At 24.8% G+C, this 21,217-nt stretch overlaps 2 protein-coding genes across 3 annotated transcripts; both read left to right on the top strand.

The window, feature by feature from the left end:
* Positions 1-3: 3 nt before the first annotated feature.
* Positions 4-2,872, top strand: LOC112680150 (coiled-coil domain-containing protein 85C). The gene is made up of 8 exons (XM_025550163.1): positions 4-362; positions 509-743; positions 892-1,033; positions 1,100-1,357; positions 1,421-1,646; positions 1,714-1,877; positions 2,568-2,708; positions 2,770-2,872. The coding sequence occupies exons 2-8, from the start codon at positions 583-585 to the stop codon at positions 2,800-2,802; spliced, it is 1,125 nt and encodes a 374-aa protein (XP_025405948.1). The 5' UTR covers positions 4-362; positions 509-582; the 3' UTR covers positions 2,803-2,872.
* A 2,597-nt stretch (positions 2,873-5,469) lies between these two features.
* On the top strand, positions 5,470-15,105 carry LOC112680138. Of its 2 annotated transcripts, XM_025550146.1 has the most exons (9): positions 5,471-5,795; positions 5,972-6,054; positions 6,123-6,290; positions 9,606-10,032; positions 10,275-10,498; positions 10,652-10,807; positions 13,124-13,255; positions 13,329-13,713; positions 14,322-15,105. In XM_025550146.1, the coding sequence occupies exons 2-9, from the start codon at positions 5,981-5,983 to the stop codon at positions 14,472-14,474; spliced, it is 1,719 nt and encodes a 572-aa protein (XP_025405931.1). In that variant the 5' UTR covers positions 5,471-5,795; positions 5,972-5,980; the 3' UTR covers positions 14,475-15,105. The 2 variants fall into 2 exon arrangements, with proteins under 2 accessions (XP_025405932.1, XP_025405931.1); XM_025550147.1 differs by lacking the exon at positions 10,652-10,807 and having other exon boundaries at positions 5,470-5,795.
* The last annotated feature ends 6,112 nt before the right edge of the window (positions 15,106-21,217 follow it).

The following is a 21,217-nucleotide window of genomic DNA, read 5'->3' as shown; positions in this document are numbered from 1 at the left end:
TTAAAAAATAAATACGTTAATATCCTCTTTGGAATATTTGTTCAACAGTTGATAGAGTGGTTGCTGTGTTCTACATCTTGATATTTTTGTGGTAGTACCAAAAAGAGAACCTGTTTCTAACAGGTTGTCCAAAGAATTTTGACTTTATATTGTAAATATTAAACAGGTCGCTGTATGCTATCACTTTTTTTTCTGCTTCTATTTAGAATTTAATATTTGACAATATTAAATATTATTTACCCACTTATCGTTCAGTTGTCGTGTTGGTGAATTTCTTTGAGAAAACTTTCCCTCTTCAATTGCTTATAATTAATGGATTAGTATTTCATTTAATAATTTCTGAACAGTTAAAACTTTATATGGTTTGTATTTATATTATATACTTAAATAATTATAATAAATTTAAATTATATAAAAAATTTTCTACTTTCATATGGTTTTTCTTTTAAAATTACGTATTTTTTCGTATTGTTTATGTGAATAATGATTTTTATTATTTTTGTTTTAGATTTACAGTGTTTATAATATGGTTTACTTTATGTATGTAATTTAACATGGTCAATCGTACATAGATGTTTTATCATGTCTTGTGTTAGTGGATTGCCAAAAAATTATAATGGCCAAAACAATACAACCAGCCAAAAATCAAATGTTGTAATACCCCCTAAGTATCAACCACCACCAAGCCCTAGTTGTCAATTTAATGGACAACTAAATAATTACTCAGCATCTAATATTGACAGGTAAAAAATAATTAAATAATTATATCTTGTATGAATTTAAACTATTTAATCAAGTATCAATTATAATAATATTTATTCAATTAATGTACTACGAGTGAATAATTGGGCTAAGGTCTAATAAGTCATTGTTAATTATTAATTTGATTAGAAGACAACAAAGTGAAAAGCCATATGCCAATACAGTGGACAATCATAGATATCGAACTTTGCCAGGAGAGCAACCAACGGATATGTTGAAGTTTGTACGGAAAATAGATTCGGACAATACAAACAAAATATCTTCAGATCAGGTTAGTTAAGGATTTCTCAAATTATTCAAGTATAGAACTTAATTTTGTTCTATTTAATATTTTAAGGTGGGGCAGTTGATGGCAGAAATCAATGGTTTAAAAGAAGTGAATCAAAGACTGAATGATGAAAATCAAGAATTACGTGATTTATGTTGTTTTTTGGATGATGATAGACAAAAAGGACGAAAACTAGCTAGAGAATGGCAAAGATTTGGAAGATATACAGCTTCTGTGATGAGACAAGAAGTTGCTGCATATCAGGTTAAATTAAGGCATCTTGAAGCTAAACAACAGCATCTCATTGAAGATAACATGGAACTTAAGGTTTTCGTTTACTCTAAAATCTATTTGTAATATTTCTAAAAAAAATTATAATTTTGTTTTTAGGAATTGTGCTTATATTTAGATGAAGAAAGATGTGGACCAAATAGGTTAAGAGATAATTCTGTATGTAGAGCTTGTGGAAATTCTTCTGGTTCTGGAAATTTACCTGAAGAACTACACAGACGAGATGAAGGCGATGGTAGTAGCTCATCTACAAATGCTGATGAAAATATGATATCTGGTAATCAAAATCAAGCCATATATCATAGACAGTTAAATCAATCTAGTGGTAAAAGATAATAAATTATTATTTTTATAATTTTAATTCTAAGCATCCTATTTATTAATTTTTATAGATCAACATCTACTGTATGATCAAAGATCATTAAATTATATAAGACAGCTAGAAGCTAAAGTGAAAGAGTTAGAAGATGAAAAAAATAAATTATCTAAAAAGATAACCCAAGAAGAAAAAATTGATCAAAAGATTAGTAGTTGGAATGCCGATGGTTCTTTTCCAGTAAGTATTTTTTTATATTATATCTTAATAAATGTATGGTATTTAATTAAAACTTCATAAAAAAAAAAAAAAAAATACAAACAATAGTTAATTTTAATATTATAATATTGAGATTACCTAATCTAGAGGCGAATCCAAAATTTTTCTAAATTCATTATGTGTATTAAATTAATTATTAATATATTTGTTTCAATTAACTGAATGATCATACTAAAGTCGCTGTTGTGACGGATGTAATACACAATATTTTTGATGACAACATATTAAAAAATATTGATGCAGATTTATAGGCTTCCATAAAGTAATGGCCTTTGACATTCAATAACACCGGCTGTCTAACGATTATATATATATATATGTGTGTATATTTAATTTTAATTATTATTTAATTAATACATAAATAAATAAATAATCATTAAAAAAAATTTTGTAGTCCATTAACAGAAGGGGGCACTTTTGTGCCCCCTACCTGGATCTGCCATAGATATTATATGATAAATTTTATTCGCAGAAAACTAAATTTTGACATGATATATTATGTAAATTGAATAATATCTTGAAAAGATATTTCAAATTCTGATTGACTACAAGGATATATTTTTTCTATGTTATTTTCTTAACCATAAAATATTACAAACTATGTTTAACAAATATATTAGTAGATTTTAATTATATATTTTTTCATTGTAGAAAATGACACATCCAGAATCTGTTTTAACTGCTCTTCAAGTATTAGAACTACGTGAACAATTAGAAGATAAGGGAGATGAAAGTAATAATGGTGTTGATATGGAAGATGAAGAAAAAGCATTACTTAGAGAAATGTGCAATGTAATATACATTTATTAATAAAATATTTTTATAAATTATATAAGTTTGAATTTTTTTGTAGGTGGTATGGCGAAAATTGGAAGATGCACAATAATTTATAAAAATTTTATCTAATTGAATTAATATAATATATTAATTGCATGTTTTATGTATTATTTAATTTTTATGATCAAAATTTTATTTTTTTACTCAAATTTTCCATACAATTTTAATTTTAAATTGTATATAAACTGTTTATTAGTAATTGGGTAGTTAATGACTAACGCTTAGTCCATAGTTATATTAAAAATTCCGTTTATTATATGTTTATTTTGTTAGTAAATTTTCATAAGGAAAAATATGTTTCAATATATAATTTTATTGTGTCATATTTATGTACTTCATGTAGTTTCAATAATTAATAAAACATCTTTATTTCACCTAAAATTATTGTATTAAGATTAATATTTGTTAATATGTTAATCAAAATTGCATTAAGTGCAAAACAATATAATTTATCAATTATTTTGCATTCAATTCTGTTGAAATATAAAATATTGCTAAACATAATTAATTAATTTTTACAATTACTAAAAATTAAAATTTTCTATTTATCATTTAATGAGTAGAACTAACTTTAAAATAATACTTCATGTTGTTTTATTCTTGTGTAATTATTTTAATAGAAGTTTTTTTATTAACCACACATTAACTTGATTAAATTATATTCAATGAGTTAATGCATATTAATATTTAGCATTTATTTATTTTAATTTTTAGTTTTATTTAATAATGTACAAATTATATATTTCCTAAATTAATCTGTTGAGGTTTGGTTTTATTTGTGTTTATTAGTTTAGGATTATATAAAAAAAAATATCTAAAACACTACTAATAAAATGTTGATATAAAATCATTGCTAACATTTATACTTAATTTCAAAGAAACTTATGATATCATTTTAAAATGATTTAAGCTCCTATTAATTTAAGTTTATAATAAATTATCAATAATTATGTGACTTTTCTTATATAATAATTGTAAACCTTTTATATTCAATATTAAATATTAATAAGTTATTTCTTAGATGTACAATGTTTAAGTTATTGTTATATGTATTAAATTTTTATTTATTTATTATTATTATTGTAAAATATTTTATTAGTGTTTCTTGCCTCTCAGTATATTTTGTTAAAAATAATTTTAAAATATTTTGTTTTATATTTTCTCAGAACAATTTTGTAAGTAAATAATGCATAATCAAAAACATATGCAAAATGTTTTTCCTACGTAAAAAAATGCAAGGAATCTTTTAAAGAATATATTTTTTTTCCCAAGTTAGTCTAAATGAAGAAAACTTTGTTTTCATATGGAAATTATGTTTACATAATAAATATATATATACATATATATATACAAATGAAAATTTGTATTGCACAAATAACAATTTTTTCTTATCTTATAGATGTGGATTACAGAGTATATAATACTACATAGAATACTATCTTATTATAGATTATATAATATTATTATATGGTAGGTTGTGGTGTTGGTGTGTATTGAAATTCGGCCGGTTTATATTGTTATCGCACGGGTAAAACTTAATTTTACATTGGAATCAGAATGGCGAATGTTTTCAAACTATGATTATTGTATGAAAACTTTTCTTATTTTTATTTTATAATTCGTTATTTTCTATTGTTTTCAAATTAAATAGTACAAATTCTATTCTATTTGGAAAAAATATTTTTGAAATAAAGCCAATTAAATATGATTCCTAATTAATATTCATGTTATTTTTCCAATTACAATTATTAACATTTTCATACTAAATAGTTCATAGTTTCATTGTTTAAATAATATACAGAATAATTGGAAACGATTCAAATATAACATCAGTTAAACATAGGGTTGCCATAAATTTATAAGGCGAAACCGAGACAACACAAACACAATATTGAATAATAAACTTTTTATATAACTTTTAATATATTGAAAGGACCAGTGGCGCATACAAGGGAGGAATATGGATGTTAAATTCCCCTAGGCCTTTTTTTAAACATCATAAAATAATATTCATAGTGTGAGGGCGTTAGAAACGTAAAAAAAAATAATAATTTGTTTGCAAATGATTCCTCCGCCCCCATACAAAAGTTATATATACGCCACTGAAGAGGATTATTGATGGCTGGCAATATAATATTTAAAAATATTTTTGTAAAATAAAATATATTAAATTTTTATATGTGTTAATTACAAATAATGTTTTTATTATGTATATATTGTTAACCGATTACAATTAAAAATTTACTTTGAAATAAAATAGTCGAAATTAAAAATTAAACATTACTACATTTCCTCTAAACGTCTAAGCCGTCCCATTTGGACGTCCCGAAACAATTTTTCGAGACATTGGGACGCGAAGTCCAAAATCGGTGACAATTCCAGTTTTTTAGGACGTATGGCAACTCTAGTTAAACAAATATTACCGCTTGTTGACAAGATCCTGGCAACTAACGAAAATAATGATTTCTACAATGTTATTGTTACTTGCTATCAATATTAGCTACTAATAAAATATCATATTTAAAATGAATGATAAGCATTATAGTAGCAGTATTTACAAAATAGCAATATAATATATTGGAATATAATATATAATAATTGGAAATTGTAAAATTAATTAAAAATTGTATTTAAAAAATTTAAATACTTTATTAACAAAATGATGTAAATTATTATTTGTTGATGTTAGAAAAATATATTGTGTAAGTAAATTTGCAAAATAGAACTATCGAAAAATTCGATAGATGTTTTTCGATAGCGCATTTATTCATACCATATGGATTGTGTAAAAGTGTAATTCGCGATTTACTTTAATTGGCATGTACTGCTCACAATATGGTTACTCATGCAGTTTTCACTATGGCGACATAATCATTGACGTATGAAGCTTATATATTCATGAATATAATTTTTTAATCGATCTGTTATACTACGTCTACATGTTCTGTATTTACTATAGATAACTACAACAGTTTAGTAATTTCTATTCAATATTTTGAGTAATTTTAGTATGAAACCATTAGTTTAAAGCAAGTGTTACATGTAAGTAAAAATAAAAAATTCTGTACTTATTAACAAAAATGTTAATTGTATAAAAATAAATTATCTTACATTTAAGTAAAAATAATTTTTAATAAAATTCTACATTGAATTAAATAATTAAATTTTTTTTTTTTTAAAGTTTACATTAAATGTTTATTTATTTTATTAACTAATAGATCCTTGAAATGGGAATGAACAAGAGAACAGCGCTGCTTTCAGCAGCAATTATAACATTTGGACTTGGTACACTATATTTGGGGTAATTTTATTAATTTACATTCATAAATTTAAAATGAAAATTTATGTGAATTATTATCTATTTAACAGATTCAATATGAAACATGAACGTCCTCCCATTGATTCTAACAGTTGGGATCTATTAATATTCACACAATCATGGCCAAAAACTGTATGTTATACGTGGAAAATTCATAATGCTTCACATGAATGTTACTATCCACCAAAAAAAAATATGTGGACCATACATGGTATATGGTTGGTATTATTTTAATACTTTTGGCTTTATATTGATAATTTCATGTAGATGTAAAAATAAAAAAATTATTGCTTATAGTCTTAACAATTTAATTTATGCTTTTACATTGGGATTATCAGTGAAGTATAAAATTAGACAGGTTATGACATTTAATCCATTCATTTACCGATCAAAACCCCTCACCTTTACTTTGGTTAGGATCATTATTTTTGAATAATATAAAGTATATACTATATTGTTGTACCATAGTAAAAAGTAGAATTATATATTCTGTGATCATTGAGGTTATACTTTATAAAAATTGTTTTATAATAAAAAAAATAGTTGAATTTAGCTTAATTTATACATCAAAAATCTTCCTACTTACAAAAGTCTCAGAGGAAACTGTCTTTCAAATAATTCTTTGCCATGCCTCTGTTGATTGAATTTTAAGTAATCCCTAAACCAGAAAATATTTTCTTTTAAATATATATATTTATTTGAGATCTGATTATTTAAGCTATATAATAGAATAAATTAACTCAATATTTATTAAGACATTTTGGTTAATTTTGCTTTAATATTGTAATCATTACTAAATTTATATTTAAAACGTTGGCATTAAGATATTTATATACTCAGTGGCGTATATAGGTTTTCATTTTGGAGGGGGCCGATTATGTATTTGATTTTTGGATGGAAAGGAAGAAGGAAGCACATTATTACGAAAAAAAATTTCTTTAACACTATAAGACTTCTTGACTGTCTTTACACCATCAAAGAAATAAGAAACTCAATTTTTTTAATGATTTATTATTTTTTAAAAGTATAAAAACTACATTGTAATAAACAAATTTTTTATTATTTACTCAAAATTCACCACATATTTTCTTAAAAGCATAAACATATTTTATAAATATAAAATTTTAAATTATCGCGTAAGCAACATTCTCAGTGTTGCGACAAATTATTGAAAATCCCCAGTATTAAGACATATCCATGTTAAAAATAATAATCTTTAACAATGGTGTTTTTCATTTCGGAGGGGGTCCCGGGCCCCCTCGTCCCCCCATAAATATGCCCCTGTATATATTATATAGTATATGTATTCCAAAGCACATAAGTCATAAACCGTAATTAAAAATTTATAATTATGATTAAATAGAAATATAGATAAATAATATTATTAATTTATTACAAGTATTTTTATCTGAGTTTCTTTTAATCAGCTATATTATTAATTATAGCATTATTAAAATAATTATTTATATTAAATATTGATTAATTAATTTAGAAATATATACATTTAAGTTTTTATTTAATATAATTATTACAAGATGTAGATTATACACAATAAGTTTTTCAGATATAGATACAGTAATTTTTTTGATATATGTACTTATATTATTAAATAATTACTGTGTGTATAATTTATGTTTATATATATGTATTGAAATATATATAATGTCTATACCAGGGTTGGACTAGCTTTATAGCTCGGACCGGGCAAAATAATTTCAAATGGCCTCATTGGAACTTTATAAGTAGGTAGGTACCTTATCAAATTATTGTTTAACTGAAAATGTATCTTCGTAACTCAAAAAACAATATTCACACGAGTACATTTGAATATTTTCAGATTTAATGTTATACCTTAAATAAATCTAGTTTACGCATAATATATCTTATCTATAATATTGATATAATGACCTACCTTTTAAGATAAATTTTACACCATAAAAAATGATTTGATTTAAATATGTTTATACGTTTAATTTTAATTGAGTTAGAACAGTGGGGTCGGTAACTAATGTCTCTTTTATGCAGCCCACAGTAAATTTCAAAACTAGCAAATGTCATTGAATATCATATACATTTTTTATATTGTCTGGCTCTAGAACCATTTTTAATTTGTGAATGTGGCCCAAAGGTCCATTAAGGTTGAAAACTAGTAACAGACTTGTTATTGACTGAACGTCAAAACTATTAAAATGTTTTTAAATAAAAGTCTAATAAATCTTATAAAAATTATTATTATCGAAAAACAATTTTGTTATTGCATATCTTGCGCGACAATGTCTACCCATACCATGGTCTTAGAAAATTAATCTTCTAAGACCGTAACCTATACCAACATTTTGTTTTAATAAAATGTTGTTTGAACAAATGCGAACGGTACTTCGTATGATTAACATATTGTACACATCTTTTGTATTCAAATTTCCTACAATTTTTGTATTTATAAATATTCTGATGAAATCATTGTTATAATTGGCCTATTGCAACATTAAATATGTTAAATTTTCAAACTCCGAGTTACTTAATCCTGTGTCACCGCATCCATAAGTAATATCATGTTACAAGACGATATTTTTTATTTTATTTTAAGAATAGAAGATAGATGCATTAAATTAAAAACAAAAAAATCTAAGTAATTTTATTCAACCAAAATTACAGCATCCTACCGGGGCATGCCCCGGTGCCCCGTGGCCTAGTCTAACCCTGGTCTATACATATATATATCAAGGAAAAATATTTATTCATATAACAATTACTTCTATAAATATAATTTTTATTATTATATAAAAACATATGCTTATATATGTTACACCGAATTTATGAAATTGCCAATTTCATGACATCAGCAATGTGGTCACCGAATATGTGAAATCAGCAACTCAAAGTTCATAATACTGCCAATTGCGTGAAGTCAGCAAGGCTCTTCTTAAAAAATTATAAAGCACAATTTAATTTAAATAAATGTGTAAAACACCGGAAATATAATACAATAATAAATACATTTTAATGTGTAAAAAAAGTAAATAAAAAAAAATTGTATTATATTTAAATATTTTGGCAAGTATGGTTTGGGTTACACGCCAAATTACATATTATTTTTTTTACATGATTTCATGAAATCAGCAATTTCATAAATTTGGCGTAATATGTACATAATTTAAACTACCTAGTAGTTTGGATATTAGAGTGTTTATATTACAAATTAGATGATAGATATTTTATATTTTCTGATTTTATACTAAGACATGAATATTTTTTTAACTTCTTACATATTTTTGTGCTTTTTCATAATGAACTATAATCTTGCATATTGAGAGATTTGTATTTTTTTAGTAAAGTTTTTTTATTTTGTATTAATTTTTTAAGGTATTGATATATATATATATATTATTATATAATAGTTAAATATTTTAAATTTGTCTTATTAGGAGGTAATCTTAATTTTTATTATTATGAACGGGAAAAAGTTTTGCTAAAACTTTAATTTATTCATTTTTAAGCAATAATTTATTATATTTGTAATATATCTTTTTTAGGCCTACCAAAATTGGAACATTGGGTCCAGTGTTTTGTAACAAATCAGTAGTATTTAATCCTGATTTCATCTACAGCATTAAAGATAAATTAAATGAATATTGGACCGATATTGAATTACTACCTAGTAATACTACAGAAACTACATTATTAAATGCTTCTAATTTAACTTTATCTCATAAAAAAGAAAGTATTTGGGCTCATGAGTGGGTAAAACATGGTTCATGTGCTATGTCTCTACCAGCCCTAGACTCTGAATTTAAATATTTTTATCAAGGAATAGAATGGTCTGAGAAATATAACATAGAAAACATTTTAGAAAAAGCTGGTTTAAAAATAAACAGTACATCAAATTTTGTTACTGATTATTGGAAAGCTGTTAAGTCAGTTTTGAAAACAAATTCATATGTTCACTGTGTGTATAAAAGTGTAAGTTATCCATTTATAAAAAAATTAGTGTATATTTTCTTCAGGGACTAGAACCAAACCTAAAAAGTGGGCTTTGGGATCAAATCTTTTAATATTCTTGCAAAGAAAACTTATAACTGTATTTAAATCAAGTACTAGAATATATAAACATGAAAATAGGTCAATATTAATAAATTAAAAAATGTTCTGGTCCCTGATTTTTTTACTATATCATGTGTTTTAATTTCAGTGATTATTTATAGGATACAAAGGAACAATTATTGGGAGAAATAAGAATATGTTTTGATAAAACTTTAACATTAATTGATTGTGATGGCATCATGAAGTTTCGAAGGGGAAACAGCAAAGCAGCTCACTTATTAACTGATTGTGATGTGAAAAAACCTATTTTGTATTTGGATTACGTTCCCGAACATAATATTTCTATAAATTCTAATTCTACGAACTCAAATTCTACTGATAATGAGTAAATTATACTTGTATTATGTTTGCTTCTATTATTCTTAACTTTATCTTTTTCCATAAAAATAACCAATTATTATATAATGTTAGTACTCTATTAATCGCATGGGAAAAAAAAAAATTAAATATAACAATTTCCAAAGTACTATGTTTTCAGAAACTCATTAGTGCTATTCAGGTCAAAAAGAAAAGTAAATGAGTGGACAACTATAAAGCCTCAAAATTTTAACAGATCAAATTCTTATCAGCCTCGTACAAATTCTACATTTCATCAAAATTTAATTCGATCAAATTCGTTCCCATATATTCAACGGTATACAATTTTTCATTAAATAAGTAAGACTATTTTAGAAAATGATAAAATGGCTTAAAAATAGTGTGGTGTAATTAATTTGTCTTTCATTTTCAAAACTTAAAATTTCAATATTTCTTAGGTAAATATATAAATTAATAAATATTTATTATTTGTTTTGGTAAGTAATTTAGGGTGAACATTTCTAGTTAAACATTGCATTTTTTCGATAAATTTTGACCAGATAAAAAAAAAATCAAATTTAACATTCAGGTTATAATTTTTGAACTTATATTTTTATCTTTTAAGTTAAAAAAAAATTGACCGAACTGAGATTTTTTTTTTTGTGGGGAAGTAGGTGGTAGGTTTTATTTGATTCACCCCAGTTAGGTTTAAATGTTCATTTTTTTTTTTTATATATATATATATATTAAAATACTTATTTTATTTTCTATTTAAAATTAAATTTTTTTTATTGTAAAAAATTAATACTTTAGTCTAAAAAAAAATTAATATTTTCTTTTCAGACACTGACTAAAGTCAAAATTGTTTTGACTGAAGTATTATATTGTATTTTTTTTTTAAAAAAAACTAGCTTTTTAGCTATTTCTATTTTCTAGTTACAGGCCCGACTCAAGGGGTAGACGACGTAGGCCCACGCCTAGGGCGGCAATTTTTCTGAACATTTTTTATGTATAAAAAAAAAATATTTGATAAAATATTTACACGTAAGAGGCTGCATAAACTAAATTTCGCCTATGTTTATTTAAACACTTGAGCCGGGCCTGTCTAGTTATTTCATAAAATGTTAAGGTATTTTAAGGTTATCATTAATATTTTAACCTAAGAATTAAATATTTTCTTAGAGTATTATTTTGACTAAACTTATTCTAAACTCTTTAGGTGTCAGGCCTATTAAGTAAATTTTTATTTATTTAAATTATACAAATTAGTTAGATTTACTAATTTGTTTCATGATCATAATAATTTATATATAGATAACAAATAATAATTTTGATTATACACTTGACTCTCGGTAACTTGAACCTTGATAACTCGAAATTCTCGATATCTTATTTATTAAAATTAATTATTTAATTAAAATTCCCCTTCAAATAACAATTCTCTTAATGTGAAAATAATTTTGTTAACTCAAAAATTAATTTTACTAGTTTTCGATATCTCGAATTTTTTTATCCAAATTTAGTGCTGAAAATCGTTTATCAAGGCTATTAGTTTTCGCTTATAACTATGTATTGTAAACAACACGTAAAAAAAGAAACAATTTAGAAGAACTTTGATTAAAAATATTCCTTAAGAACTTTCTGATGATAATAACGATGAATGGAATCAATTAACTGAGAAAATAAGTCTTAATGAAATTTTTACATCATACATTAATGTCGATGAAAATTTGGAGATTTGAGGAGAATCAACTGAGAACGATATTATCTCCAATATATTGGATGAAGATAATGAAGAAGAATTTGAAGACCAACAAATACTATCCATCGTTACAAATAAAGAAGCGACACTTGAAACATTACATAAATATATTGAAGGCAATGAAGGTATGGAAGATTTATTTAAACTACTAGGTAGGTATTATAGAATATAGAATTGAGAATAATGTATTAAATAAATAAAAACAATTAACTTTACACCTATTCTTTAAAAATAATAACATGTTAGTAGGAATTTAGGAAATTTTTTTTTTTTATTTATTTAATGTAAAAATTATTTAAAAATACAAACATACTTTTAAAAAGTTTTTTATAACTCAAAATTTTTAGTAAGTCAAATTTTTTTTTCTCTTTGAACTTTGAGTTACTGAGAGTCGAATGTACTGTCAATGCAATTTTGCAGTTTTTGATTGTGTAAGATGTGATAACACCGATAAAATAACAATTTCAATTTATTTAATGAAAAATGTAAGTTCTGTGAATGTTACAAGCCTGCCCAAAATGGCTTGTTGCTTTACTTAGTAGATACTAAATAAATATATTGTATTTAATTTTTGAAAAATGTTTTTTTCATTTAATAGTAACTCAGCTAAGATAGGAAATTAAAAATACTAAGTTAAAATGTAAAGCCACTAGGTGTCTCTGATGTGAGACTTCCTATAATGTCACTATCATTCCCAATTCCCCCCTCCAAATATTGCTTATACATACATATATGTATATATTGTAATAATTTCAAAATAAAATCACATATTCTTAAAAAAAAAAAAAAATAATGATTTTTTTAAGTATTCAATAATTTATCATATTTAAAATGTTCGTGGATTAAAGTTTAGGATAACTTAAAATATTTATTTTTATTCTCAAAATGCAGCAAAGAATGGGATATGTTAATATTTTCTCAGTCATGGCCCTATACTTTTTGTCATACTTGGACTGTTAATTCAAATACTCACACATGCAACTTACCAGCCAATCGCAATCAGTGGACAATTCATGGAATATGGTATAAATTATATTATTATATAATTATGAAAAATTATCTAAGTACTTATAGTTTTTCTTTTATTTAATCTTAGGCCAACTAAAATTGGTACAGATGGTCCATCTTTTTGCAACAATCATTCATCATTTAGGTTAGATCTTTTGGATAAAATTATTCCTGAATTACACAATCGTTGGACTGAAATAAAAGGATCAAAAACATGGACAAAAAAACAAGAAGGAGGCCTGTGGAAACATGAATGGATGAAACATGGAACATGTGCTCAATCACTTCCTGCTTTAAATTCAGAACTAAAATATTTCAAACAAGGATTAGACTGGTCTAAACAATACCAATTAAGTGAATTATTGAGTAAAGGAGGCATCAAGCCTGGTGGCACGTATCCAGTAAATCAGTTTTGGCTTACTTTAAAAACTGGATTGGGTAAAAATCCACGTATAGATTGTTATACAGATAAGGTATGTTGCATAATGTTATTATTTAGACTTAAATATATAATGTACACTACAAGGCAGAACATTTTTCATATTAAAATAAAGATATAAATAAATACATTTTTGTGTATTATTATAAAGCAAGACCAATTTCAAATAAAAAGTTCATTGTTTTGTATATTTATAAAGTCAATAAAATCGTGATTGAATAATAAAAAAATAATGGAATTATTACATGAAGTTTTTAGTTCTATTATGTATTTGTTTAATTAAATTATTGGTTTTAAAAATGATTTTTACATTATTAGTATTATTATTTAGAATTTTAGCAAATTTGTTAGGTATTTTATTTTGATATTTCATACTACAATAGTTAACAATATTATTTGGCGATTTGTTTTTTATTTTTTCTTTAATACATTTATAAATTTGTTTAATAATATTTAATTTGTAATTAATTTTATAGGCTATATTATGTATAATATTGAACTAGTGTTGATAATCAGGTTTATTTAATGACACACCTTCAAGTTTATAGAATATTGAATTAAAAAATTATATTTGAGATAACCAATTTCAAATTATAATTTTCATACATTATTATTCATTTCAAAAATAAAATTATTTTTCAGGATTCTAAAAAGGTTTATATTGATGAAGTGCGTTTATGTTTTCATAAAACATTGGCATTGATTGATTGTGATACATTCAGAAGAAATAATAATAAACCATACACTAATTGTCCATTGAATCAAGAAATACATTACATCGGAGCTGTAGTTTAATTTTAAAATATTTATCTCTCAATTAAATCATTTATATATGAAATATTTTACTCTTTATAACTAATTAGATAAAATTAAGTGCAATTCAAGATTTTTTTTAAATAAATAATGTAATTTATAACTTATATGATAATCATTTTATCATATTAGTACCAACTTTTATTCTATTGTGATTTTATGTGTTATTTTAAGTATTATTTAATTTCTTTAATTTTTGATTGGAATTCTTTTATCTATGTAGTTTCTTAGATTATTCTAAATATTATGAATTCTATAATTAATAGATTTGTATAGTTTCCTTTATTATTGTGAATATTATGAATTGCATAGTTAATAGATTTGTGCTTGATTCCTTTAGTTCCTTGTAGCTATCCTTTCTCATGTCAATCATGATTTGTTTCATATATTTCATCCTTGGCCTTCCTCTTCTAATATAACCTACGTGTTGCCTTCTATAGTATTCTTTGTTAAGATATCATAGAGTAGTGTATGTGCCCTATTATTTTGTCTCTACTAACCTTAATATTATGCCGCAATTGTCGTTTTTCATTTACTCTAGTTTATATATATATATATATATATATATATATATAAATTTAGTCTATTCAATAAAATAGTTTTGCAATTTTAATATCTTTGTTTATTTTAATTATTTTTTAAATAATTGTGTATAGAATTGATAAGTTGTGAAATACTTAACTCTATAAAATGGCTGGCCTCAAATTTTTCCAAAACTACACAGTAACAAATTTTTTTACATTTATTTTGCATATGTTACATTTTACTTTGATCATGTATGTTATTAAAATTATTAAAATTCATAATATTTACTAGTCATTAAAATCTTAATGTTGTTCTTCATCTAAAAAAGTTTTCCTCGTTACTAGTATTACCATATACATATTGTAAAATGAAACCTAACTTGCTTTACTATGTGTGGTTAGTTTCTCTGGTCTTTCAGTAAGTCATTAAATTTGAATGAATTTGGTTAATTTTAATTCATTGCGTGCAGTCAATTCACCTGAAGTAACTAATATTGGTTTTGACTGAAATTCTTTATAAACAACAATTTGAGTACGCTGTGAAATGTAAGACTCATTCCATTGAAGAAGAGGACCACATACGTCAATATATTTTAATTTATGTAAAAGAATAGTGTGATTAACTTTATATAAAGCTTTGTTAGCGAAATTAGTATAAATAACATCCATACGTAAACCAGCAGAAAAAGCATCAATTATGGAATGTTGAAAGGTAAGTAAATTAGTAGTAGTTGTTTTAGACGGTCTAAAATCATGTTGATCGTCAACAATAATTCTGTCAAGTTCAGGAGTTATATCTGACACAATAGTTTCGAATGTTTTAGGTGCAGTTGAAAGTAAAGAAATAGGCCTGTAATTAGAAATATTTGATAAGTCTATATATGATGTCTTAGGAATAGGAAGGATAATACTTGTTTTCCATCCATCAGGAAAAATACCACTAGATAAAGATAAATTAAAAATTGTAAAGTAGAGGAGAAGACAGGACAAATTTACATTGTTAATAAGACTAACTTGTAATTAAATCAGGTCTAGGACCATACTTTGAACTAAGGTTATTTAAAGCATTAAAAACTTCGATTAAGGTGATTTTACATGAAAATAAAGGTGCCAGCAATGAAATATTCGGAGAAACTGTACTTAGATCAATATATTTTGAGTTATCATAATGTTCAAAAACAATAGCAAAATATTGAGCAAAGGCTTCAACAATAGAATTTGGAGAGTTAAATTTAGAATTATTTAAATACATACAGTCAGGTAGAAATGTTTTTTTGCGTTTTTCATTAATAAATTTCCAAAATTTGGATGGTTAATGTTTAAAATCTTCCTGGATATATTTTTAATAATTTTGGTAATTTAATTTAGAGAGAGCTTTTCACTGGACACGTAAATTTGAGAATTTATTATATTTGTTAATGGCACCAGTTTTTAAAGATTTTATGAGCTATTTTCTTTTTAAATATTAAATTGTTTAGTTCAAAACCAAACCATATAGGATATTTTTGACGAGTTATTATTTTTTTTTGGAACAAATACATCAATAATTTCATAAATAATAGAATAAAATTAATTTGTAACTCCATTTACATTAAGATTTGAAAATATTTCAACCCAATTTATTGAGCATGAGCATTTAATGATATCAGAGTAATTTCACGAGTAAAAATCATAAGTAAATAAATTATAATAAATTGGCTTATAAGTATTAATAGGAATAATTATAAGTAAAGATGGATGGTGAATATCACAAGGAACAAGAGGAGTCGTAAATTTAGAAACTGTAATATTATCAATATTAGAAAGAACTAGATCAAGAATGGTTTTATTTTTATATAAAACAGTATTGAATTGGGATAAACATAATAATGAAATTTTAGATAGAAAGTCTACTGACAATTGATTTAAATTAAAATAGTTAGGTGAACAGGAAGGAGAAGTGAATTGCCATTTTAAGTTTGGCGCATTATAATCACCTACTAAAACTATATTTTTAACGTAGGGATAGGAAATTAATAGATCATTAATAATATCGAACTTTTTATTGTATAACGTTATAGGTGGGCGAGGAGGAAAATAAGTATTACCTAAAATATAGTAAACGAAATAAATTTTGACAATAACAAATAAATGTTCTACGGAACAGGGAGGTAAGGGTAACATACGACAATAGAATTTATTATTTATTGCAATTAGCACACTACCACTTCTTGAACAATCACATATTGTATCTCAATTACTCAAAATAAATAATCTAAGCAGATGTGAATAATTGTGGAATATTATTAATAATAAGTGGAAATTTAATTTATTTTAACAATTTTCTTTTAAATATGACAAACAATAAGAAATTTTACATTTTCATACGCGTTTTGTCGATCACTTGATGACCTTACGAACATTTTTCACATAGATCTACTTATAGTATTTTACAGCATGACCTGTCGTATTCGCCACGCAAAGGCTTGACATATAACAGATATATTTCGATTATTGAGTCTCAAGCCGTCAAAGAGTAAATATCGATACCCTTCGGTTAAAACTTATTAAATTCTTCTTTTGGTGACCACGATAACGAGTACAGGATAAGTACAGAAACATCTTGTTACTTTACAAAAGTGTTTTATCACCACAAACGCTTCAGTACACACACTAGGATTTGATTCTCCCAATTTACTAGGGAAAAAATGACAAAACAAACATTTTATAGTTTAAAACCAAATTAGATTATAATAACTTCAAAGTCTCACAATAAAAGACACAATTTACTTTTAAATAAAAACTTGTCGTTAGCCGCGACACTCCGCAATCATTTATTTTTGCCTAGTATGTAATTTATTGCGAACTATTAACTATACTAAGTTTCAAGCTATAATATTTTGTGATTATTCATATATGGAACAACAGACCAGTTTTTAATTTTTTCAAAAATATTGGTTTTGAAATTTGAATTTGAAAATAAATAAATTTGAAATTCAGGTATTTTTTTGTTATTATGTTAATGACACTGTAGAGGTTAGATTGGAGAGAATTTTTTTTTTTGACGTTGGCGTCAATGAATTTGGAAACTTCATTTTTATCTCTTATCAATGAGTAGAATTGACCTAAGCCCTGGGAGACGCAGACGACAAGCGCAACGCAGTGGCGTATTTTCAATTTTTTCTGGGGGGGGGGTCCACAGTTTTTACATAATTTATATAAACTATATATATCTTGTAATAGTTACGTCCTTATGCAGTTTTTGAAGTTGATTAAATATATAATGTAATAATCGTATAGACTTATGTAATATTATATATATATATATATGTATATATATTGTATTTAGCACTATATTATAAAATATTGTTATAAAATAAATTCCAGTCGTCTCGATTTCTTGGCCAACCCTTCTATCACTTCATCAACAGTAATTTCAACTTTCCTGTGAATGTTTAACATAGCCAATCCATTTAGTATTTTCTAAAACAAAATAACCACAAATATTAGTTTTAAAATTAAAATTTCTTAGTAATATTTTATTACCTTAGATATGGAATTTCATAGATGTTTTAATTATTTTTAGTGATGAAAAAGTCCGTTCGTTTGAAGCCGTAGATATAGGAAGTGTTGACAAAATTTGAAGTAATTTATTAACTCCTGAATATATGTTTACATTGCACAACTTCAATTTATCAATTATATTTTTTGGTTTTATTTCCAATTTTTTAAGTTTTCTTTGCCACAGTTGAAACTCTTCTATTAATGAATTATTAATATTTAAATCTTCGTAAAATTCAGCTAATATTATAAATTCTTCTTTTGTAGAATTTTTGTCAAAAAGAAAGTGAAAACTTAACAAAATATCATTATGATTAAGAAATCTAGATTTTAATTGGCTTATAAAAGTCTAAGAATGGAATAAAAACCGATATGAGAAAATATTCTACAGGATTATTAATTTCTATGTTTATTCTATGTATTTGTTTTTTATTCATTTTCGGAATTGTCATTTTTACATTGAACTTATCAGCAATTTTTTTAGCAGCTAAAAATGTCTTCAAAATTTTTTCTGACCGTGTATTCTATAATCTTCTAACTTGATCAAAGTATCTTGAACTAAATCCATGATCAATTTTAAATCAATATTAATTTGTTGAAACTGTTTTGATAGTGGAAGTCCACGTCCAAATACTTTCGAAATTGTTACTACCGTAATTATAAATTCTAGTTGGAGAATTAAATTTTGAAAAGCGCTAGCTTGATTTGACGTGTCTGTATAATCCTACTCGAAAATTTCTTCAAGAGCTTCTTCTACACATTCAAATAGTTCTAAAGAATCACTAACTGAATGATATCGTTTAATCCACCTAGTTTCACAATTTCTCTTTAATGATTTTTTAGAAATATTATTTTCTGAAATTTCAATAACTTTCGACAGTACAGATTTTCGTTTCGGAAACATAAAAAATTCTCTTAATTTATAATTTTATAACTGTATTCTCATACAGTTGCTTATTTGGAAACGTTATATGATATCGACACAGCAAGATTCAAGGAATGAGCAGAGCAATGTACATATAAAGCTAAAGGATGTTCTTTTTTTACATAAGCTTGAACTCCATTAAATTTCTCAGCCATCGCGACTGCACCGTCATACCCCTGACCCTGAAGATATTGTGTATTTATATCAAACTTTCTGAGATTGTCAAGTATAAGTCTTGATATACCTTTTCTAGATGCATCAGTGGTTGGAACAAATTGCAGAAAATCTTCGTGAAATTCAAGGGATTTTAAATCAATATCAGTGCTTGGAAGGAACTCGTTATTTTGATTTCATTCCATTCTTAGGAAATTATCGGGAACACAGTTCCTTTTTCGTGTTTAGGAGCGTATTGAAATTTCGTTCACTTTTTAGAGGAACACGAATGATTTTTTTTGTTCCTTTTTTCGTTAATTTATTTTTGAATAAAAGTAATTAAATCATTTTTAGAACTATAAGAAAAAAGTTTAAAACTTTTTTAGCAAACATAAAGAGCTAAAAATAAACTTTTTTTTTATACAAAATTATTGATGTTTACAAAATGCCCATTCTGGGCGGCGACCTTATTGGTGAGACATCGTTAGTGGCTGGAAAAATACTTGACGATACGGGTATGTATTATTTACAATTGGTAATTTATTAGGAATATATTTTCTATTTTTAAAGCGTACCTACAGGCTACAGCTAATGCAATGTCTCTTTTTCAGTATAATCAGTTGTCTACTGAGTGCTGTCTACACAGGTTGATAAATTAATTTCGTGTTATTTTCAATAGTTATTTTATTACTTATTAAATATTAGTAATATTTAATCAGGGCTTGGAAGTTGTAGCACTAACATTCTTACTTTTTAGGTCTTAAATATGCACTTAAAAACTCTAAAATATGTGCTATAAATAGCACGAGAAATAAAAAAAAATATACATTTAACTTGAAAAAATTATAAATTGATTAAAAAAAAAAAAAATGTAATTTTACAAATATTTGGGCTCATAGATGACTGGGCTGGTTAAATTATAAACTGTTAACAAAAATGTTAAATTAATTATTTAGTAAATATTATAATTATCAACAAACTATGATTATTTTCTGTATAAAGTGAAAATATATCCAAAAATAGCACTATAAACTCTAAATTAGCAAAATAGCAATAAAACCCGTATATACGCAAAAAATAGCAAAATTAAATTTTGTGTATGATCTTACTTTGGATGTTTTAGGATGAACCAAGAATAATATGTATGCACTTTATAGAACTTCTGAGCCCTGCTTGTTACAAATTAATAATTATGTCAGACGAAAGCACGAGTTCAATTTCGACTTCACGTATTGGTATTCCATGGCCTGGAATTGAAAAATATTTTTTTTTCTCAAATTTTTAATGGACCTATTACATATTATACAATAATTAAAATTGAAGCAAGTGTTATAAAATTAACTTGTATAAAATAAACAAATTAAAAAAAAAAAAACAAAACAATAATTCCTAATTAAATTAATTGTATACAGTTAATTATTTTAAATATTTTGAAGAACGACAAATGTTCTTTATTTAGGAAGAGAAAAGGAACTAGTTCCTTTCTTCAAGACAAGAACGGTAAAGGATTTAGTTTCTTTTTAGCAAGATAAACGTAAACGTAAACGAGTTCTTTTTTTAAAGGAACTTTTCAAGCACTGATC

The sequence above is a fragment of the Sipha flava genome, unplaced genomic scaffold, assembly GCF_003268045.1.
Source record: "Sipha flava isolate LNK unplaced genomic scaffold, YSA_version1 174_pilon_pilon, whole genome shotgun sequence".
NCBI lineage: Eukaryota > Metazoa > Arthropoda > Insecta > Hemiptera > Aphididae > Sipha > Sipha flava.
The sequence above is the reverse complement of the archived record's forward strand: the minus strand, read 5'-3'. Positions and strand labels throughout refer to the sequence as shown.

Bases quoted from the DNA above. Each gene is read 5' to 3' on its own strand.
- LOC112680150 (XM_025550163.1), top strand. From the start codon at position 583: ATGTCTTGTGTTAGTGGATTGCCAAAAAATTATAATGGCCAAAACAAT. The intron at 1,647-1,713 runs GTAAAAGATAAT...TAATTTTTATAG, and splicing joins ACAGTTAAATCAATCTAGTG to ATCAACATCTACTGTATGAT. The intron at 2,709-2,769 runs GTAATATACATT...ATTTTTTTGTAG, and splicing joins TACTTAGAGAAATGTGCAAT to GTGGTATGGCGAAAATTGGA.
- LOC112680138 (XM_025550146.1), top strand. From the start codon at position 5,981: ATGGGAATGAACAAGAGAACAGCGCTGCTTTCAGCAGCAATTATAACA. The intron at 10,808-13,123 runs GTATACAATTTT...CTCAAAATGCAG, and splicing joins TCGTTCCCATATATTCAACG to CAAAGAATGGGATATGTTAA. The intron at 13,256-13,328 runs GTATAAATTATA...ATTTAATCTTAG, and splicing joins TGGACAATTCATGGAATATG to GCCAACTAAAATTGGTACAG.